Here is a 20,877-nt window from a genome sequence, read left to right as displayed (position 1 = left end):
AAACAGCCTCAGTTCTCCCAGTCTTTCTTCACAGAACATTAAAGTTTCCCAATCATCCTCTTAGCTCTCCATTGGACTCTTTACAGAAGATCCCTGTCTCTCTTCAACTGGGGATACTGGATACAGTATTCCAGGTGTGATCGCACCAGGGCAGAATAGAGGGGAAGGAGAACCTCCCTAGACCCACTGGACACACTTTTCTTGATGCACCTCAAGATGTCATTGGCCCTCCTGGCCACAAGGGCACCTTGCTGTCCCATGGATAACTTGCTGTCTGCTAGTAGTTGTCTGGGTCTTCCTCCTTGAAGACTGGAGTGACACTGGCCCTATTCCAGTCCTCAGGCACCTCTCCTTTTATCTATGATCTTTCAAAAATGATGGAGAATGGCTCAGCAACAACATTAGCCAGCTCCCTCAGCACTTGTGGATGTGCCCCATTGAGGGCCACAGGTTTCTGTGTTTTCAGTTCATCCAAGTGCTCTCTAACCCATGAATATTAAGCAGACAGAGTATTAGCAAAGAGAGACTTACGGAATATGCTCCTTTGCCTTTTGATGCCTGAACAAAATGTCATAGAATAGAATAGAATAGAGTAGAGTAGAGTAGAGTAGAATAGAATAGAATAGACCAGGTTGGAAAAGACCTTTGAGATCATCGAGTCCAACCTATCATCCAACACTATCAAATCAACTAATGGCACCAAGCACCCCATCCAGTCTCCTTTTAAATACCTCCAGTGATGGCGACTCCACCACCTCCCTGGGCAGCCCATTCCAATGGCCAACAGCTCTTTCTGTGAAGAACTTCTTCCTAACATCCAGCCTAAACCTCCCCTGGCTCCTCTATTGAGCCCAAATAATATTTGGAAGGGCTGCAGGGATGAACCCCTGTGGACTTTAACTATTTGGCATCCATCAGTTTCCAGGCTAGAGATGCGCACAAACAGTTGCTTTCTGTCAGCACCCCTAAACGTTTCCTTTCAGTTTTAGTTTGGAAAATGGACTAAAGGTGAAGCTTACCTGCCAGAATTATCTGTGGTTTCATAGCGAGGAAGTATGGAGACTCCCCTTGAAAAAGCTCTGTAATAGTCTGAAAACCTGGAATGAATGCTGGCCATCTATGAGATTAGAGGGAGTTGTTAGCCATTGGAATGTGCTGCCCAGGGAGGTGGTGGAGTCACCGTCCCTGGAGGTGTTCAAGAGGGGATTGGACGTGGCACTTGGTGCCATGGTTTAGTAGTCATGAGGTATGGGTGACAGGTTGGACTTGATGATCTTCGAGGTCTTTTCCAACCTTATTGATTCTATGATTCTATGAAGATTGATTTTGGTCTTTATAACATATCTGAAAGGAGGTTAAAAAGAAAATGATAACAAACTTAGATGGGACATTATAGAATAGAATAGAATAGAATAAACCAGGTTGGAAGAGACCTTCAAGATCATCACGTCCAACCTATCAACCAACACCACCCAATCAACTAACCCATGGCACCAAGCACCCTGTCAAGTCTCCTCCTGAACACCTCCAGTGACGGCGACTCCACCACCTCCCCAGGCAGCCCATTCCAATGGGCAATCACTCTCTCTGTGTAAAACTTCCTCCTGACCTCCAGCCTGAACTTCCCCTGGCGCAGCCTGAGACTGTGTCCTCTTGTTCTGGTGCTGGCTGCCTGGGAGAAGAGACCAACCTCTGCCTGTTTACAACCCCCCTTCAGGTAGTTGTAGAGAGCAATAAGGTCACCCCTGAGTCTCCTCCTCTCCAGGCTAAGCAGCCCCAGCTCCCTCAGTCTCTCCTCATAGGGCTTGTGTTCCAAGCCCCTCACCAACTTTGTTGCCCTTCTCTGGACTCGTTCCAGCAAGTCAACATCCTTCCTAAACTGAGGGGCCCAGAACTGGACACAGTACTCGAGGTGTGGCCTAACCAGTGCAGTGTACAGGGGCAGAATGACCTCCCTGCTCCTGCTGGCCAAACTGTTCTTAATGCAGGCCAGAATGCCATTGGCCCTCCTGGCCACCTGGGCACACTGCAGGCTCATGTTCAGCCTACCATCGACCAGTACCCCCAGGGCCCTCTCTGCCTGGCTGCTCTCCAGCCACTCTGACCCCAGCCTGTAGCACTGCATGGGGTTGTTGTGGCCAATGTGCAGAACCCGGCACTTGGATGTGTTCAATCTCATGCCATTGGACTCTGCCCATCTGTCCAGCCTGTCGAGGTCTCTCTGCAAAGCCTCTCTACCCTCTAGCAGATCAACTCCTGTCCCCAGCTTGGTGTCATCAGCAAATTTACTGATGATGGACTCAATGCCCTCATCCAGATCATCAATAAAGATGTTAAAGAGGATGGGGCCCAGCACTGATCCCTGGGGGACTCCACTACTCACTGGCCGCCAGCTGGATGTGACACCATTCACCACCACTCTCTGGGTTCGGCCATCCAGCCAGTTCCTAACCCAGCTCAGAGTGCTGCTGTCCAAGCCATGGGCTGACAGCTTGGCCAGGAGTTTGCTATGGGGGACGGTGTCAAAGGCCTTGCTGAGGTCCAGGTAAACTACATCCACAGGCTTCCCCACATCCACCAGGCGGGTCACCTGATCATAGAAGGAGATCAGGTTGGTCAGGCAGGACCTGCCCTTCCTAAATCCATGTTGGCTGAGCCTGATCCCTTCCTTCCTTCCTTCAGAAGTGTATGGGGATCCAGATTAAGTTCTCCGGTGGAATGGCAGTGTGGTTAGATAGCAAAAGAGGTAAGTCCTCAGCATGATGTTAGAAGCTACCATATATAACTGACCCAACACTTTGTCTGTCTGAGAATTCTTCATATTAGAGATGATTATAAGAAAAGGTAACAAGCCAACAATATTCTTACTACTCCTTGGAATATTGGAATTCTCCTCCAGGATAGTTTAGGAATTATTTTTGCCTTGTCTCTTTAATGTGCTGAGATAATGTGGACTTCTGGCTTTTGTAAGAGCCATTCCTTTCATATTAATGACACCTGAGCTCATCAGATTCCTGAACTGAAGAGGCATGGTGCTGGAATGCCACAGCATCCACCTCTGAGCCTGCAGATACGCAGAGCACATTTACCACAACACCAAATGACACAGTGACAATGAGGCAGCCTGCAGAGTTTGCAGATGGAAGGCAGATAAACAGGACAGTGTTGGCTGTCCTAGCTTGCACAGCTAACCTTACTGGCAGTAGATCACTTCATGTCATCACATTGGTCCATTCAGGTGTTTTGTCATTTCTGTGAGCCAGGCTTAAGTATGCACATTAAACTAAAGAAAGGCATTTGTTAATGAAGGCTGAGAGAGGTGTGAATTTGATCCTCTACCAAGGTTTTGTGACAAAGATTGGATCTACTGCTAGGTTATAGCTCTGTAGATGTAGCTCATTGTAGGACATGTTGACCATGTCCTGCACAGAGCCAGCACCAGTGTATGTGCTGCTAGCGTATGAACACATACCTCTGTTACATGGAGAATCACAGAATGGTAGTGGTTGGAAGGGACCTCTGAAGATCATGATGTCCAACCTCCCTGCCAAAGCAGGATCATCTAGGGCAGGTCACACAGGAATGCATCCAGATGAGCCTTCAAAGTCACTAGGGAAGGAGACTTCACAACCTCTTAGAGTACTCTGTTTCAGTGCTCCAGCTGGAAGTTTTTTTCTCATGTTGAGGTGGAACCTCTTGTGTTCCAGTTTGTATCTATTTGTCCTTTGTCCTACCACACATGATACCATTGAAAAGAGACTGGCACCTTCTCCTTGACACCCACCCTTCAGATATTTATAAACAGTCATAAGATCCCCTTTCAGTCTTCTGTTCTCCACGCTGAACAGCCCCAGGTCTCTCAGTCTTTCCTTGTCAGACAGATGTTCCAGTCCCTTCATCAACCTCACAGCCTCTGTTAGACACTCTCTAGTATATCTCTGTCCCTCTTGAACTGGGGAGTCCAGAACTGGACACTACTCTGGAAGTAGTCTCACTAGGGCAAGCAGAGCAGGAAGAGAACCTCCCTTGACCTTCTGGCCACACTCTTCTTAATGTACCCCAGGATACCATCGGCCTTCTTGGTCAGGTTTACACTGCATATTAGAAAATTCTTTACAGTGAGGATTCTGAGACACTGGAACAGGTTGCCCCGGGAGGCTGTGGATGCCCCCTCCCTGGAGGTGTTCAAGGCCAGGTTTGATTGGGCCTTAAGCAACCTGGTCTGGTGGAAGGTGTCTTTACCCATAGCAGGAGGGTTGGAACTAGATGATCTTTAAGGTCCCTTCCAACTCTAACCATTCTATGAACTTATGATAAAGCAGAGCTGTGTTTGTTCAACCAGTTAAGAGAGAGACGTGTAAAAATAAGGTCATGATAAGGACCAGAGTAAATTAAATTCCCTGTGACTCACCTGCAATTGGAGGAAAATGGATTGCTTAGTCACTGCTCTAGCATATAGATTTGTCTCTCCCTGTGTACACAGATACGCAGTATTTGTGCAGAGTCCCACTGACTGAGGAGAATGAGCCTGTTATTTTGCAGCTGGCTGTTTCAGGGGCACCTGCAGCCTCCAGAAGGAGAGGGAGTTAGCTGTGTAGTGTGGAAAGTCCTGCAAGTGGTTCAGAGAGGAGTGTTGTTAAAAGCCAGAAAGCAGGTGCACACAATGTCCTTTTTGAGTGGATGGATGGTGTCAATAGGCAGGCAAAACAGAGCAGCTCTCCTGCTCATTAATTCTGTCTCTCCTTCCACCATTTCCTGTTCATTAACTCCCTCCCATGCTCCCCACTGCCAGAGCACATTACTCAGACTCAATCATTGTCTCAGAAAGGGAAGGGTGTTGAAAGAAAGGGCCAGAGCAAGAGCTCACATTCCCCACTCTCCCAAGCAGTCTTTCCTCCTAGAAAGAACTCAAACAAGCATTTTACACATTTTACTCTTCCTTGGAACGATAAACTTAGGTCAGGTTTAAGGAAGGTATGTGCCCTCCAGCTAGGATTTACCTTTGTGCTGCTTACTGTGTCAAGAAAACTTGTGTGGTTTTTTTTTCTGAAGGGACTGTTTCACCCACCTCTGAATCTCACCCATGCTCTAAATCCTTCAGGAAGAAATAAACACAGAAGTCTGGTTTTGTTTTAACTGCCTTTTGTAAGGAGAGCAATCTGTTTCTTGTTGCTTTATGGGAAGTTTTGATGTATTTTGAGTGGGACTGTTATGCTTAGCTGATCATGATGGCAGCTTGATGGACTGTGTGGACACAGACATAGACAATATAGCTGTCCTCTGAGGACAGTAGCAAATGCTTCCCTTTACAAAGATATTCATTGACTTACCATGGTCTGTGTTTCTCAGTGAATTGCTGGACCAGAGAAGTGTTGCCTAAAGCCCCAGGCCCTGTCCAGAATGGACAAGGGGCCAGAGGACCTTCTCTTACACCCCTGCTCAGAGAGTCAGGCATAGGCAATCTCTGCACAGACAGCAAAGCTACTTTGAGGGGAGGATGGATTTGTGGGCTGGAAAACTCGAATGCTGTGGCCAGAAAGCATTGTGTTTACTGAGGTGACGCAGAGCTGCCAAGAAATAGAGCCTGCAACACAGCTTTTTATCCATTGTATTGAGAGGCACCAGGATTGGCAATGTCTTCTAAGTTATTTAATTTCCTTAGTCCAGTCCAGCTAGAACTGGACTTACTTTCCTACACAGTACCATTGCAAGGGCTGGAACTGTGAAGCCCCAGTCAGGCTCCCAGCTTGTGCAAGCCCTGGTGTGTCCTAGAGGGCTGCATGTGCAAAGCCAGATGCATGGACCACACAACATAGAACTGCTCTGCCCATCTTTGCTTGGGCTGGCCCACTGGACTTGGTCTTTTCACATGGAAAGGCTGCCCATGGCCTTGTGATGGTTTGATACATTTCTGCCATATGGCATTGATTCAAATTAAGATCATCATTAACAGCTATGCTAACATGAGCTCACAATCCAGGTGCTACCTTTTCATGTCAGCTTTGCTTTCACGTCAGCTTTGCATGACTGCCCTCAAAACCCTGTAGAGGTTACAGAAGTGATCCAGGCAGCAAAGAGAAAACCAACACTGTTCACACATTTAAGCAACTTCTTAGTGGAAACAGTGTTCCCAAATCCATGAGACTTTTCTTGGCAATTTACTTTCAGCTTTATTGCAAACGCTACCTGCTGCCCAGCCCTGTACAGCTGAATAGCCATGGGGTGAGCACTGTGGTGAGGAATACTCAGTGCTCATTCGGTGTCACTTTCAAGATGCATAGGGATAAATGAGGGTGGTGAAGAGCAAGCCCAGAAAAGCCAACATGCATTATTTAGGACAAATGGACTTGATCCTGAAGGTGCAGGAGCTGTAAAACTGATGAAATGCAGGCACAGCATTCCTGGGTCTGGAGCAGACTGGCTTCCACTGTGCTTACATTGTGTCCACTCCCCCTCTTCTCATTGCTTCTCACTGGAAACATTGCACCGGAGCACAGGTGAAGTGAAGCAGGCCCTAACGAGAGCCAACAGCTGCCTTTTGTTGCTGCTGTGGAAACAGCTGTAAGAGGGTAACACAATCACTCTTCTGTTGCCAGTCAGCTGCATAGCATAAGCACCTTTCTGGGATGCAGGGGACCCGGAGGCAGCTCCTGTGGTGATGTAAATGCTAATTGGGCCCACAGTGTGCTATTTTGTGCCCCATTTGACATACTAAGCACTTGTTGTTCTGTCCCATGAGGGTGAAGTTGACTCAACGGATATTCTGTTCCACTTTTGTTACAATGAGACTTGTGTTCCACTCATGCAGGAGGGGTCTTTGCACTGCTCCCTTTAGTGGGAGGAATGGTTTCTTGTCTTTTTGATCTTTCTCATCTTCTGTGCAATAAAAACTTCACTATGATGTCAGTCAGCTCAGGCTTGGAGTGCTCACATTTGGGATGCTGGATTTTCATTTTCTCTTCCTTTTTTTAAAAATAAGCAAGTTTTGGATGGGTGTTGGTTGTTGTTTTTACAGAAGACAGACTCACAGCTCTGTATTTTTCTGTCTGAGATTACTGATTTGAAACCAGATTTAATGAAAGAACATCTAGTAAGTCATAGAGGAAGTCACAGAATGAAAATTTAACAGCTGAACACAGACTGTAGTGGACAGGGCACTATTAGACTGTACTTGGAGCAAGACTAGGGGTTGTTATTCTTACAAAACAGAAACAATGACAAGTAAGTAAATACTGAAGACTGCTGAGCATCGCCATTAAGGAAATGTCTGGGAACAGCTTACCTGAGCTTTAGATACAAATTAAAATGTGTCATTGATCACAGCAGTTAACTTACTTGAACTTCTGTTTCACCTTATAAAGTCAGCTTGTTACCCTTTTAGAGTACCTTAGAGCCCTACCTTGGAAAGTGTTGTAACCAGCATGAAACTGGGAATACTGATTCACCAGCTAATCCTTTGCAGCTGCTTTGATAGTAGGTTCTCTGCTGATGTAGACCCTTAGGGTATTTTTACAGGCTGAATACTGTGTCTGACATGGCCAGTCTCTGTCAGAGAGTTCAACTGAAGATAAGAGAAGGTGAGTCATAGAATCATAGAATGGCTTAGGTAAGAAAGGACCTCCAACCTCTCTGCCATGGGCAGGGACAGCTGTCCACTAGAATCAGATGCTCAAGGCCTCATCTGGCTGGCCTTGACACAGGGGAGCATGTAACATGCCAGCTGTGTGTATGAGCCCTGTAGGAGGTGGATCAAGAGATCCATTATTGACCAGAGGTGCAAAGATTGGTGTTAGGTACCTGCTTGGAAAAAAAGAAGTATATTAATAAACATCAGAAACTAAGTCAGAAACAAAACCAACAACAACAAAATCAAAACAAACAAACTGTGTAAGTTTCTATGCTGAATGTCTTGAGTTACAGTTCATTTACTCTGTGTTTTTGTATCCCAGGTTCAGGTTCAGCGGTCGTATTCTTGGCCTTGCTCTCATTCATCAGTACCTTCTTGATGCTTTCTTCACAAGGCCCTTCTACAAAGCACTACTAAGGCTGTAAGTATTGGTGTGCAACCCTGTAGAAACCCTAATACCTACAGAGACCAAGACCCAGCTCAAGGAGTTGCTTTGAGCACCCTCTGACCTTCAAGTTGTTTCTGCTGTGGGTTGGTTGGTGTGTGATAAAAAACAAGCATATTGTAGTTCTCCTTTACTTTCTCCAACAACTTGTCTCTCATGAATGCTGTGTTGATTAAAATGCACAGTAAGTGTGATGTTTGGGAACATAAATTTGAAAGTACAGGCCTACAACTCTAGAGTTTGCTACCGATGAAAAGTTACCAAACGTCATCTGCGTGGAAGACTGAAAAGCATCTTTGATGGAACAAAACAAAACCCTAACAACAACAAAAAAGAGGGAGGCCATGTTGAGAGTAATACACATTTCTCATGCTTCACTGGTGCAGGAGGTTTTCTTGCTAAAACGCAGCTCAGGTTGATGAGGAATGCTAATGTAGTTATAAGCAGTGAGTATTCCTTGTTGGTCTTTGTCAAGGGTTAGGGCCAGGCTGGCCACTAAATGAGCGACTGATGCTCTTTTCTACTATCCTTTCTATTAACAAGCAGAAGCTACTGGTAATATATGACTTTCAATCTCAAGTTCATAAGGTTAACTTTAATTGACATGCTGTCCCTCTAGTTAACAAACATCAGTAAGACAAGGTACATAAAATTTGCAGCAATAAAAAGAAAGCCATTAGTAAGTCAGGACTTCAATTAAATGACAGAAGAGCAGAATAAAGCTTAGCTGAAGTAGTTTATCAGTTAAGATGATTCCAAATCAGCAAAGATATTTGTCTGAACAGTCCTTCAGGTTCTTTAACATAACATTTATTTAATTATGTTTTAAAACAATGAGTATTGCTGGGCTGCAAATGCTCATATCTATGTTGTATCTGAGCTAGTCTGCAAATAGCCTAGAGTGGTCCCTGCATCCTTAGTGTTGCTTCAGGGGATTGAAAGCAGACTGCTCCTGACACCCACCTGCCCTTTCAGCAAACAAGGCCAGCTCCTGATTAGCAGAAATTTAGGCTGCCTGGTCTGTCTTGTGTCAGTCTTGTGTGCTCACCTCCAGGATGACAGATCCATGGAAGCAGCCAGGCACAACATAGTGGGGCCCATCCTTTCTGGAGGTAAGTATGTCCTCTGAAGTGCAGGGCATCCTGAAGATTCACATAAAATCAAGCCCCAGGAGTGCCTTGTGATGGGCAGGAGTGTGGGCAGCCAACAGATTTGGCTTTGAGCCCAGCATTGCAAAACAGACCACTGCAAAACTGCTCTAAGAGGGTCTGTTTAACAGGCTTTGATGTTAACAAAACCAAACAAACTTGATGTTGGGCCTTTGCATAAATCTGTTCTCGTTCTTAGTAGTAAGTTATCCTGCCAATAGTCATGGGGTCACACATTTAGCTTCATCTCTTTTCTTACCTTGACATCAGGCCCTGTGACTTAAGTGACTTAGAATACCTGGATGAGGAGTTCCATCAGAGCTTGCAGTGGATGAAGGATAACAACATCACAGATATCCTGGATCTGACCTTCACAGTGAACGAGGAGGTGTTTGGACAGGTGAGCACAGCTATGCAAAACATCTGAAAAGCAAATTTGAAGCTGACAAAGCTGAGCATGATGAACATCTTTCTGTCAGAACAGATCATTTAGCCTTTTGATAACATTTTCTTCTCCTAATTTCTGTTTCTTTCAAGCCACCTGTTTCAATGCAGGTGTATAGTATAAAATACCAGCTCCCCTACAGGCCTGTTGAGCCACACACCGATGAGCAGGAGGAATTCTTTGGAGTGCAGCTCTTCTCTCCAGGGTGTAGTTCACACAGATGTGGCATTTGGTGAATGCAAGCAATGTAACTTTAAGCTGACGTGACTGAAAGGTTGGGGTGGGTTAGGAGGGAAGAAAAACCTTTGGTAGGTGGTGTAAGATGTGGCAGCTCTCACCATTATTGTGTCTGATACCACCTTGTTAGATCTGTGTCTTACTTACCATGCACCTACTTAATGACTCGATCTGAAGCATCTATTATGCTTTTTACCACTCAACTCTTCCTTAGACAATTCTCTTTAACCTACCTGATCTGGATAATTACAGCCTTATATAAAGCCCAACCCTGGCTGCAGTGCACTGGCAACTGGAGCCAGTGTCTGCTGCTTGTGCTGAAGGCCTCGTGCTCTTTGCTGATGTAACCCATGCTAGACTATTAACTGTCAGTGAAAAGCCATGAAGGGACCCAAAGCAATATTCAGACCAAGATTAAGGACCTCCAAGGAGATACTGAGAAAACTAGAAAGGCTGAAGAACCAAGCTCACCAAACACTGCAGAAGCTCAGGGTATATTGTGTAAGGAACTGTGTCAAAGGGAGCAAAGAGATAAGGTGCAATATACAGAGCGTGGCTCTTAGCCCTTAAAAGTGAAGCTGACAGAAGGTTGCACAAAGCAATGGTAGCTCTGCAAGCTCAGGGAGAGTTAAACTAGTTTCTGAGGGGAGAAATTCTGACCTTTGGAGTAAAAGGGCTGCAGACTTCAGGGGGTATTTTCAAAAGTGAATTTAGTCTGCCTATAGTACAAGGTCATGAAGGATGGTCAGAGTCAAGGGTGGATGAAATGAAAAGGATGAGGCAGAAGAACTGAAGTAAGAAGAAATGGTAACACTGTTATTCCACAGACTTAAATGAAGGGTGTTTTCATGGGCTTTGAGCTGAGAGCTTGCATGACATCAAATTGACAGTGCAGTGATTTACCTGGAAGGTATGGCTATAGAAGCCTAATACACACAGACAGACAGAAACACACAGACATATTCACAAAGACAGACGAGACAAGTTTGTATTTACATTGGACAACCACAAAGTTGAATGAGCATCTCAGCCTGAATTGTCCTGATGGTTCTGAAAGTAACATCTGACATGCTAATTACCCCTTACACTCTCCCGAAAGAAATGCTAGACAATTACATAGGAGTCTGTTGTGGAAGACATGAGATGTCTCCAAAGAGAAGAGAAAAAAATCACAATCTGTTGTAGATACTGTGATATGAAAGCAAAATAACACTACAAGCCAGAATTTGATGCTGGTTCACATGTTGTCTAGTACTTTATTTCATACATACTAAACACTAGCCTTGCTAGATCTAGTGATAGGGGGGGAAGTGGTTCTTGCTGTGAATTCTGGCTGCCAGAATCCCAGAGTCCTAAGTGAAAGTGAGATTTCCCCCCCCCCTTCTGAAATGTGCTACATGCTGACAACAAACTAACGAAGAAATCACAGTCACATTTTATGCTCACAGATGGATCCCAGTTGGAAATTCTTGCATGCCAAGAGTATAGTTTCATAGTTTCATAGTTTCATAGTTTCATTCAGGGTTGGAAGGGACCACAAGGATCATCTAGTTCCAACCCCCCTGCCATGGGCAGGGACACCCCACACTAGATCAGGCTGGACAGAGCCTCATCCAGCCTGGTCTTAAACACCCCCAGGGACGGGGCCTCGACCACCTCCCTGGACAACCCATTCCAGTGTTTCACCACTCTCATGGTGAAGAACCTCCTCCTCACATCCAGCCTGAATCTCCCCACCTCCAGCTTCATTCCATTCCCCCTAGTCCTATCACTACCTGATATCCTGAGAAGTCCTTCCCCAGCCTTCCTGTAGGCCCCTTTCAGATACTGGAAGGCGACAATTAGGTCACCTCGGAGCCTTCTCTTCTGCAGACTGAACAGCCCCAACTCCTTCAGTCTGTCCTCATAGGAGAGGTGCTCCAGCCCTCTGATCATCCTCGTGGCCCTTCTCTGGACACGTTCCAGCACCTCCACATCCCTCTTGTAATAGGGGCTCCAGAACTGGATGCAGTACTCCAGGTGGGGTCTCACCAGGGCTGAGTAGAGGGGGAGGATCACCTCCCTCGACCTGCTAGCCACACTTCTCCTGATGCAGCCCAGGATCTGATTGGCTTTGCGGGCTGCAAGTGCACACTGAGAGCTCATGTTGAGCTTTTTGTCCACCACTTAAATGCCATCTGAGCATTGCTTTGCTGGATACAAGTGTAAATCACAGTGGCAGCTCTGCTAATATTTGGGAAGCTGGATCTCTGGGGTTGGGTAAGGGAAACAAGATATAGTGGGTCATTGAGAAGTTGTGTTACAACCCTTTTGTCCTGCTTCCACAAGGACTTTACTCTGGGCCAGTCACTACTTCTTTCATTTTATCTTTCTTGTTTGATCTCTGACACATATTTGGCTTCAGTGTGTTTTGGGACAAATCCTCATTCTTGGTACCTTTTTAATTAGAATTCAGCACTGAGGAGTTCTACCCTTCTTGCACACTGGAGTCCAGAGCACTGCTGTAGTAGCAAAGAAATTATGTTGAACCAAGCATTACACATTTTTACTGGTGGGGACTGGATGCCAGTATGAGAATTTCACTCCAGAGACAGTAGTGTCAGTTGCTTGTGACCCTAAATACTTTCTCATGGTTGTGCCCAGTAGAAAGTGTTCTTCCAGGACTGTCTCCAAGCTCTATGTGTGAATACAGCCTGCCTCTGAGCCCTGGCAATTGCTCCAGTAGATATAGGGAGTGGGCTGGGTGGATGGCAATGTCTCCTTGCTTCTCCAAAACCTCGTTCTGAATTCTAGCTCACAGCTGTGGTGAGTGCCTCTATGGGTAAGAAGGAAAGAACAGGGATGGATTGTTATTGATTGCCTGCCCTCAGTTCTAGATAGCATCATAGAATGCACTGGGTTGTGGAAGGGACCTTTAAAGCTCATCCAGTCCAACACCCCTGCAGTAAGCAGGGACATCCCCAACTAGATCAGGTTGCTCAGAGCCCCATCAAGCCTGACCTTGAATCTATCACCTCCTTGGGCAACCTGTTCCAGGGTTCCACCACCCTCATTGTAAAGAACATCTTCCTCATGTCCAATCTAAATCTGCCCCTCTCTAGTTTAAAGCTATTCCCACCTCATCCTGTCACTACAAGTCCTTGTAAAAAGTCCCCCCTCAGCTAACTTGTAGGACTCCTTCAGGCACTGGAAGGCCACTGTAAGGTCTCCTTGGAGCCTTCTCTTATCCAGGCTGAACAACCCCAGCTCTCTTAGCTTCATAAGAGAGGTGCTTCAGCCCTCTGATCATTTTTGTGGCCTTCTCTGGTCCTCTCCATCCCAACTAATAACTAATTGTATTCAAAATTATATGGATAATGTGGAGTTGAGAAAATCACCAGCACCTCTAGGTGTTGGCAGGAAGTCTTGCAGGAGATGCAGAATACCTGGACCTACAGTCATGCTTAAAGGTAAACATTTACTCCTCGGTTTTGACACTGCTTAATGCTGCACTGTCTTGAAGAACTCAGGATGGCAGCTGGGCCTGCATCTGACCCTCTGGTTGATGCCAGTATTGCTTGTGTGATGGCAATGCAGTGATTTAGAGTTGGGAATGTATCCTGAACTGGCTAAGAATTCCTGACTCATCATGCCCAACCTTACTTGTTCTTGCTGTTTCTCAATAAACCAACAGATTAGGTGACTCACTCACTGCTCCAATAATCCATAGTGTTACAATAGCTTGTGCCTCAAGCAAAGTGACCTAAATACTATATATATGCTGTGTGCTGTCTGTTGGGCTAATAAATAGATAAAAATATAAATGATACGTAAATAATACAAATAATTAATATGTATACATGCAGCTTGTTCACTGTCTGTGCTGGGTATCATTGTTACAGCAGCAGAAAACTGAAGAGAGCAAAACATTGAACCTTTTAAATCCACTAGATTAGATGTGAAAATAATTACAAGGCAAATATTTTCTCTCAGATGTGAGGAGTATGTGCTTGCTAGGAAGAATAATTCCTTAAATCCCTTCTCAGTCTCAAGTCTTAGTAACCCAAGCCAGCTAAATTAGCCATTATAATGCAATGAAATGCTGTAGCTCTTGGTTTAAAAAGCAGAAGTTAGTTACAGTACAAACACTTCTTGGGTTTGAATGGCTGATACAAAACTGAATCCCACAGTGACTCTGGCATCTGTGCAGGGTGCTGTATAGGTCTTGTTTAGGAAGGGTATTGGGAGTATCCATTTGGGGCTAATTTCTTTGGCTATTGCCATTTCTGAGTAAAGACTTTCATTAGCACTTGGGGAAGGGTAACACTTTGCCTAAGAACAATCTGCCTGCCCCAGTACTGCCACTGCCATAGCAAGGTGGTGTGATTGCCAGGCCCTCAGCAGCTCCTAGGAGGGAAAAGGAGAGGAGAAGGATGAAAAGATGGGCCAGAGTGGCACATTCTACATGGCTTACAGGTGAAGCTTTCCAAATCGATCCTTGCTGGTACAATTTGGAGTAACCTAAAGGTCAGTCCAGCTTAAGCTAGGGATAAGGCCAGGGCTAGGGCTGAGGAGGTGTCCTTCTTTATCCTTTTTGTTTCTTCTGGAAGTGGATGAGAGGCCAGGAAGCCACAACGAGAAACATGTCTGGTTTCCACTTAGATTTTCAAAGTACCACTTATATCTGAAACACAATGTGATCCCTATTTATTTCTGTTGCACAGGTGACAGAGAGAGAGTTGAAATCTGGAGGGGCAAATACAGCAGTGACAGAAAAGAACAAAAAAGAGTACATTGAGAGAATGGTGAAGTGGCGAGTGGAACGAGGAGTGGTTCAGCAAACAGAGGCCCTGGTCCGTGGCTTCTACGAAGTAAGTAAGGAAACTATGCTCCCACAGCCTTCCTTTCCCTACCTGAATGAGAGGGCCCCGAGGTTAAACTATGCTTCATCAGTACCCTAGGAATTAGCTGGGTAGCCACACATGGCAAGCAACTGGAGAGCTTGGATCTGTAGATCCAAGGACCCTTGGGTATGACTGTTTAGCATGAGGAGAGAAAAGAAAGAAATGCATGTTCTGCATATGCTAAAGCATGAGGATGGAGGGTGAGCAAGGATGCTGCTTTCCATTTGCATAGTAAGAGAAGCCCGCATTTGCAAATTTTGTTTTACCCTGCTGTGACACAAAAGAGTATGAATAATTGTACACTTCAGTGAGGAGTTGCTGTGACACACTGTTATCTTGAGGGCCTCATTTCAATGAAGCTGGTCCTAGGATGCAGCCAGCTATTATCTTGCTGGTATTCATGGCTGTATCTTGCTGGTATTCATGGGTACTGCTCCATTGTTGTCCCAGGATTTTGCTAATTTCTCTTTGCTAAAGACCGAGATCTGAGAACATCCTTCCACCAGAGCTGCTACAAGGACTGTCAAAGACAGGATGAAAACCTCTGGCATTGCTGACCAAGTCATATGGTCACCTATTCTCACCCCTTACTAGTCACAGTCAGTCATGGCTCTTGCCCTGGCAGCTGTAGAAGTCAAGGGCTGTCTTGTAGAGGGAAATAAATGGAAAGAATGGCAACCCTGGGAAATGAAACAGCAGATAATGGGCATGCAGAATACTACTGATAACAGATAGCTCCAAGCAGTTGTGCACTGACAGTTACTGGGGTGGAAGCCAGTGAGGCTGGCTTTGTAGCTGAAAGGAACTTGGTCAGTCCTTGGCTGGTGAGAGGGGTTGGGTGAGGGGGCTCCGTACGGTTCACTGAAGTGAGCATGTGCATTCGGTAGCTTTCCCACCCGGGGATACTGCAGGATGTTAAAGCTTCTGGGTTAACATAATGGGCAACATGAAACTCAGCTGCATCTTCAGTGGATAAAGACCTGGAGGCACTCCTACACAGTTGTAATCAAATTCCAGTGCAAAACCAGTAACAAATAAGTTGTCTATATTAAAAGTCCAGTCTGACTATCAAAGTCCCTTGTCAAAATGACTTTGTCACAAAGAAGAATGATCTGCACAGACTATGTCCTGTCACTTGTATTGTTTCATTCTGGTCAAATCTCATATGTCATTCTTTTCTGCAGCTCAAAACATCAGCAAACTCCCTAAAGAAGAGCACAGACTCATCAGCAGAGGAGTGGAAGTTAGCTGTCAGCATGCAAGCTGTGCTAGAAAAAAGAGCTGGCCAACAGAGCCATAGGTTTAGGAGATATTGCATCTGTTTTATTTCCACTCTGAAACTGTGCTTACAAGTGTTTTGTGTTCCAGGTTGTAGACTCCAGGCTTGTCTCTGTTTTTGATGCCAGAGAACTGGAGCTGGTTATAGCTGGTACTGCAGAAATAGATCTCAATGACTGGCGTAACAACACAGAATATCGTGGAGGTAAACTGCACCCTGATATCTTGAGTGTTTTCAGTCTAAAATATCTACCTTTTCCTTCTTTCTTTCCTGAGGGAAATGCCTTATTTTGGTCAGTACATTTTTGTGAAGAATAACTCATGGACTGAAATGGGTTTGGGTCAACAGATGCAATAATACTGAAATTGCTTCTGCTCCTTCTGTCCAGATTTTAACCACTCCGTTCCTACTGCCTTAGCAGGAGTTTTGACTATAAAGGACTGAGAAGGATTTGCAGTATTAGACCTAAAAGTTACTCAACTGACTGTGAATGAACTCCTGACCTCACTAAAAGTAGTACCACAGATCCTCTTGGCTTCAGCATGGAGCTGAATTCAAGAGCTGAATTTCAGGGTTCCAAATGATACTTGAAGAACATGCAGATCTTGCTTCCCTATACCCTCAGCATCAAGCTGGATTTTTTTCTCTTCTTCTCTACTGCTTGGCCTGGTTTTGCTTTAAACACTGAGTACAATTTATCTGGGCTGTCTTGGATAAATGTGAAATCTACCAGTCCTGCACTACAGAAGGAAAGTCCCTAAGGTTCACATACCCTCCCCTGAAATGCAAGGTTTAAGTCTTTGCTGCTCACTGCCCAGCCTTTGTGTTACCGTGGAATACATGGCTTACCCCAAGCACAGCTGCTCCCCAAAATTGTTCTCCTCCTTTTTCCTGTGTAGCTATTGCAACAGCCTCAGTCTGGGTTTATGCTGGCTCTCACAAGTACAAACCAAGGCACAGAGCCCCTCAGATGGGAAGCTTGCCAAGGAAGGGCTTGCGGCATCAACTCCTCTCCATATGTCAAACACTATTGCAATCCAAAAGAGAATTTCTTTGGGAACTAGAAATTGTTGAGTTGTTGTCTCATATGCTGTGTGGCATAGCACAATTAGTCTTCTGTATCTCATTCAAGTAACTTGCTGAGGGATTTGTGAGAGGTCAGTGTGCCCCAAATACCTATTTGAGCTTCAGGGTTTCAAATTATTTGTGATACTACAGTGTCCATAGCCACAACAAGATGGGGGTGGGACCTGCTGCTCATTGACAACAAGATGTATTGTTGGGTCAGGATCTTTCCAGCAGATCTGCTAGCCCATGCTAGTGGGAACATATTTTAATCTCTCCTCTTGCTTCTTGGTGTAGGTTACCACGATGGACACATAGTCATCCGGTGGTTCTGGGCAGCAGTGGAGAGGTTTAACAACGAGCAGCGGCTGCGGCTGCTGCAGTTCGTCACTGGGACATCAAGTGTGCCCTACGAGGGCTTCACCGCGCTCCGGGGGAGCAATGGGCTGCGGCGCTTCTGTATAGAGAAATGGGGGAAAATCACCTCCCTCCCAAGGTATGGCCACCTGGCATACAAAACCAGAGTGCTGTCAGAGGGGTGGGCCTGCTGCTTTTTGCATCTATCTGCCAGTGTAAAGTAATGAACATAGGAAGGACATATCAAGACAGTGAGGAAACAATGGTTGGTTTGTCCTGTAATTACATTCAATGGAAAGTGTTTTCTTTTGCTGCCTCTTTGATTTGCATGCTCAGTTTAAACTACTTTGAATCCTGGGAAATGGTTAAGATAAAGATTTCCATAGGACCAAACCTACTTCTCTTATTTTGATTCTGGAATAGATCCAGACCAGCAGGAGCCTGTCAGCTGATTTTATTTCCTTTGCTTCCAAAATACTAGTAAAAATCCTTGTGAGTTTACAGAGCCATGAAAGCCAGAATCCACCTCTGAGTTTTGGTCATGGACCTGAGTGCAAGCCCTTGATTTGCACTGGTGGCTCCGCTTTCTCATCACAAAGAAGCTCAGTAAAGGGACTTCAAACCATGTGGTGATAATATCCAGTTTAATAATACCCAGTTGAGTTTGCTCAGCCAGCTAGGAGCAAATGAGCCATGGTGTCATACAGAGTCAACAGACTTCACTGTGCTTCCCAAAGGAGGAGTCATCTTCCTTTTCAGAGCAAAGGGCCTGGGCACAGAGAGATGGTCAGACGTGCCTAAGGCCACCCAAGAGGGCCATGGCACTGCCAGTGATACATTCAGCTTTGAGTTGTGCTCCAGCACTTGATCCATGACCAGCACTCATCCCTCCTCACTGAAGTGTGTCACCTTTTCTTGAATGTCCTTGCAGCTGCCCAGGGCTCTGCCCACATTGTGATTACAGAGCACTTTTCCCGGGGCTGCATCACAGCGCTTCTGAGATGTTTTTGCTACGTGACCTTGTTGCATAACACGTGCCCTTCAAAGGCTGCTTTCTTCCTGCTCTTACCATTTGTTTTCAGCTGCAGTCCAAAGGAAGGTACTTTCATGGCAGAGAGAAAAAAATCTCTTGCAATATATATTCAGACAATCAATTAACAAGGAGGTCAGGTCCAGTGTTCTACTTACTTGTCATTTTGTTTACCCTAAAGCATACTATAAAACAAGGTCTTGAGCAGACCTCGAGAGTCCTCTGGATAGAGAGTTCAGATATGATCATCCTCTTAGTCCAAACCTGTTCAAGCCCTTGTTTATGCAGTGGGAATATGCAGGAGCTGAATCAGGGCAGTGTATCAGTGGACATTCAGAGCTGATAGCTTATGTGGACACCCTCTAAAAGTCAGCAAAATGGAAGTAAGTGTTTTAAGGTACAGTGCATCTCACCTGAACACAGGCTTTTAAAACATCACAGACAAATTACACCTGGTACATTCTGCTTGATGTCTATCAACGTAAAGACTCTACAGAGACTATGTGGAGAGCTAGAGACTGTGTGAAACCTAGGTGTAGGTACTCAGATGTACAAAAAAAGATGAATGCATGTACGGTCAATAAGTTGCCTTTCCCCCTCTGAGCTTCAGCCAGCAATGTGGAAAGAATGTCTCTAGTAACAAGTGATAGGACAAAAGAAAATGGCCTCAAGTTGCACCTGGGAGGGTTATATTGGCTGTTAGAGGAAACTTCTTCACTGAAAGAGTTCTCAAAGAGTGGAACAGGCTCCCCAGGGAGGTAGTTGAATCCCCATCCATGGAGGTGTTTCATAGAGGCAGAGACGTGCTGCTGAGGGACATAGTTTAGCACCAGCCTTGGCAGAGGTAGAGAACAGTTGGACTTGATCGTAAAGGTCTTCTCCAACTGGACTGATTCTGTGATTCTAAGAAAGCTACAGTTTGCTATGTGTGGGCAAGATCCTCCTTGTGCAGCATATCTATAGTCTGGTTTCAGAGCTGACCAATAGGCTGTAGCCAGGCAGCAGCTGGAAGTCACAGTCTTGTGCAGCATTTCTGCAGAGCTCTCTTTGCACTCCTTTCTGGATGGAAAGGGGTGAGAGGGGAGGGTGGACCTTGGTGCATGTACCGAAAATGGCCTGGGCTGACCCATCAAGTTCTGAAAAGGTAATTGGCCTCTTTCTGCTCTGCTTAACTTTCTTTGTGAACCCAGGCATCACTTCTGACCTAGATTCAGTTAGCCCCGAGATACTCACATTAACAACCTGATGTTTGCCTACTGATGAGGGAACTTGTGGCTCCCCATGCAAGAGGCCTCTTTTCCAGGTGAAAGTTGTTAGCACTTTTTAAAAGCCTTAGAGCTCTGCATTCGTTTTGGCCAGGGGAAAGAGAAACGACACTTGCTCGTGGGGAATAAACACAGCTTGGTCCCAGTGAATTATTGCCTGCATTTTTATAAAATTATGGGGTGCTGCCACATATACACAGTGTTAAGAACTGTGTAAAAGACAGAGGCTCAACCTGCAGGCTCCCTAAATCTTCAGTTAAGCAACTAAGTAAATGTTACTTTAAACGTTTTGTTTTCTTAATATTCGATGTGGCTTGCTCGTGTTTATTTAGATTTACTCAGGTATTTGCTTAGATTTAGAGGCTTAGAAGAAGTCATATGTCATGTCCTGTAGGCCTTTTGGCCCTCTTGATGCAATACCAGTGTAGCTAACTTTAGCTGTTTAAAATAAGCCACAACAAACCCCCTCCTGCCTCTAACAATGCCTGCAATTTCACAGTGAGAGTTACCCTTGCTCCATGTTTTCAAAGTCCTAGGTAAAGAGGGAGGGATAAAAGGAACTTTCTTGTGTCTTATCAAACCTCAGATTTAGTCACTGATGTGCTTAGGTATGGATTACACCTCTTAATTACTGGCCCTCTTAATTACTGACCCAGTAAGCGCAGTGCTGTGAGACGTGTTAGGGAAGCTTGCAGATGGCTTTCCTGACATCCAGGTAGATGGTGGGTCACTGGGGGTGGGTTAGTCTGGCCTTTAGGGTTTCAGCTGCTTTACAAAGTATCAGGATAACTTTTAGCTCTGTCAGGAGAGTCCAGTACTCCTTCCGTATTCTCTCACTCCTGCACCAGATGGCTGATGACTCTCCTTCACACCTTGTCCTTTCAGTCTGGTGATGGAGAATGCAGCAGCCATTTGCTTACAGCGAGCAAAGCTGTAATGGTACCTGAACCACCTGCCACAGCAGCATGGCACTCTGCTCTGCAAAAAGGCATAGTATCTAAAATGCAACCATTTCCAGATAATAACCACTAATAGGTAATGCCTAAAATGCTTCTTGAGAGCAGTGAGGATAAGCAAGGCCTTTTCAGGAAGGCTG

At 45.4% G+C, this 20,877-nt stretch overlaps 1 protein-coding gene across 7 annotated transcripts in view; it reads left to right on the top strand.

Annotated features, from left to right (window-relative positions):
- The window catches only part of HECW1 (HECT, C2 and WW domain containing E3 ubiquitin protein ligase 1), a 314,683-nt gene that overhangs the window by 279,728 nt on the left and 14,078 nt on the right, over positions 1-20,877 (top strand). For all 7 annotated transcript variants that reach the window (XM_068152576.1, XM_068152575.1, XM_068152572.1 and 4 more), the window contains 5 exons: positions 7,950-8,048; positions 9,491-9,620; positions 14,606-14,752; positions 16,154-16,268; positions 17,427-17,625. In XM_068152576.1, coding sequence (XP_068008677.1) covers positions 7,950-8,048; positions 9,491-9,620; positions 14,606-14,752; positions 16,154-16,268; positions 17,427-17,625 — 690 coding nt within the window. The remainder of the gene's footprint in view (positions 1-7,949; positions 8,049-9,490; positions 9,621-14,605; positions 14,753-16,153; positions 16,269-17,426; positions 17,626-20,877) is intronic.

The sequence above is a fragment of the Melanerpes formicivorus genome, unplaced genomic scaffold (assembly GCF_026170545.1).
Source record: "Melanerpes formicivorus ecotype bairdi unplaced genomic scaffold, bMelFor1.0.p_v2 SCAF_24, whole genome shotgun sequence".
In the NCBI taxonomy this organism is placed as follows: domain Eukaryota; kingdom Metazoa; phylum Chordata; class Aves; order Piciformes; family Picidae; genus Melanerpes; species Melanerpes formicivorus.
Note: the sequence above shows the minus strand (reverse complement) of the source record. Positions and strands in the feature narration are given on the sequence as shown.